Below are 1,063 nucleotides of genomic sequence, written 5' to 3'. Positions count from 1 at the left end.
TCACATTAAAAGGCAGAGATTTCTGTCCTGTCAAAGATATATGACCCCTCCTTTGTCGAAAGTTAGAGCTCAAAAGTAAAATATTGATTATGATGCGAATTCTTAACTAGGCTCAATGGGACTCAACCACACGGCGCCACATGGCCAACTTCACATGCCACACACGGTTTGGGACATAAGCCTTCGCTCCTAAGATACTCAGCCACTATGTAATGACCACATTATTATGCCTTCTATAAATAGCCTCCATCTTCTCCACATTCTGTTGCACTGCTAATTACTTCACCTAATAGCAATGGAATCAACCTCTTTGTTCCCTTCTCCTACGCTAACCTCCTTGCCCTCTTCATCAGCTAAGGCGTCTTACCGGAAAAAACCGGTTAGACGGGTTGTTGCTGCAAGTAGAGGACCGGGTGACAGAGACTATAGGGGCAAGCTGGTGGATGAAAGCATGATTGTGCTCAGAATGCGCATTAGAGAAGTGAAGATGTTGGAGACGAGTAAATCACCCCCATCAAATTGGATGGAATGGGAGAAGCGGTATTATGAACATTACAATGAAGATGTATGTCAAGCAGTGGGTTTGCTGCAATCTTATCTGATGAATATTAGGCCTAGTCTTGCTCTAGGGTTTTTGGGACTTATCTCATTGAGTGTGCCCATGTCAACTGTGATGGGTATGTTTCAGGCTATAGAGATGACCAAGGGACTCTTATCTGGGTTAAGCTGATGGATTTTTGTGGCCCTTGATACATTTTGTCAAATTTAAAATGGTAGTTTCGATAGAAAAACTTATCTCTAACTGTCCTCTTTGTATTTTTATTTTTTGGGTGTATGGAGTAATTATTCCTTACCTGTATCCGGGTTGGATATGTAGATCATTGTTTTATCTTGGTCACTAGTGTACCGGTTTCCAGCACATGCATCAATGATCGAATTTCTACGTTAGTCTCTGCAATAAAGCAGCACTGCTGCCATAATTTTGTTCATTAGCTTGAAGGGAGGGCAAATTCTTTCTTTTTCTTACCATGCCTGCACTTAATTTATAGATACCATGGAAAGC

At 41.5% G+C, this 1,063-nt stretch overlaps 1 protein-coding gene across 1 annotated transcript; it reads left to right on the top strand.

Annotated features, from left to right (window-relative positions):
- The first annotated feature begins 295 nt into the window (after positions 1-295).
- LOC117904047 lies at positions 296-730 on the top strand. The gene has a single exon (XM_034816574.1). The coding sequence runs from the start codon at positions 296-298 to the stop codon at positions 728-730; it is 435 nt and encodes a 144-aa protein (XP_034672465.1).
- The last annotated feature ends 333 nt before the right edge of the window (positions 731-1,063 follow it).

Source organism: Vitis riparia, chromosome 17 (assembly GCF_004353265.1).
Source record: "Vitis riparia cultivar Riparia Gloire de Montpellier isolate 1030 chromosome 17, EGFV_Vit.rip_1.0, whole genome shotgun sequence".
NCBI classification, from domain to species: domain Eukaryota; kingdom Viridiplantae; phylum Streptophyta; class Magnoliopsida; order Vitales; family Vitaceae; genus Vitis; species Vitis riparia.
This window is presented reverse-complemented; position numbering and strand designations above follow the sequence as displayed.

Coding starts and splice junctions, on each gene's coding strand:
- LOC117904047 (XM_034816574.1), top strand. CDS start 296: ATGGAATCAACCTCTTTGTTCCCTTCTCCTACGCTAACCTCCTTGCCC.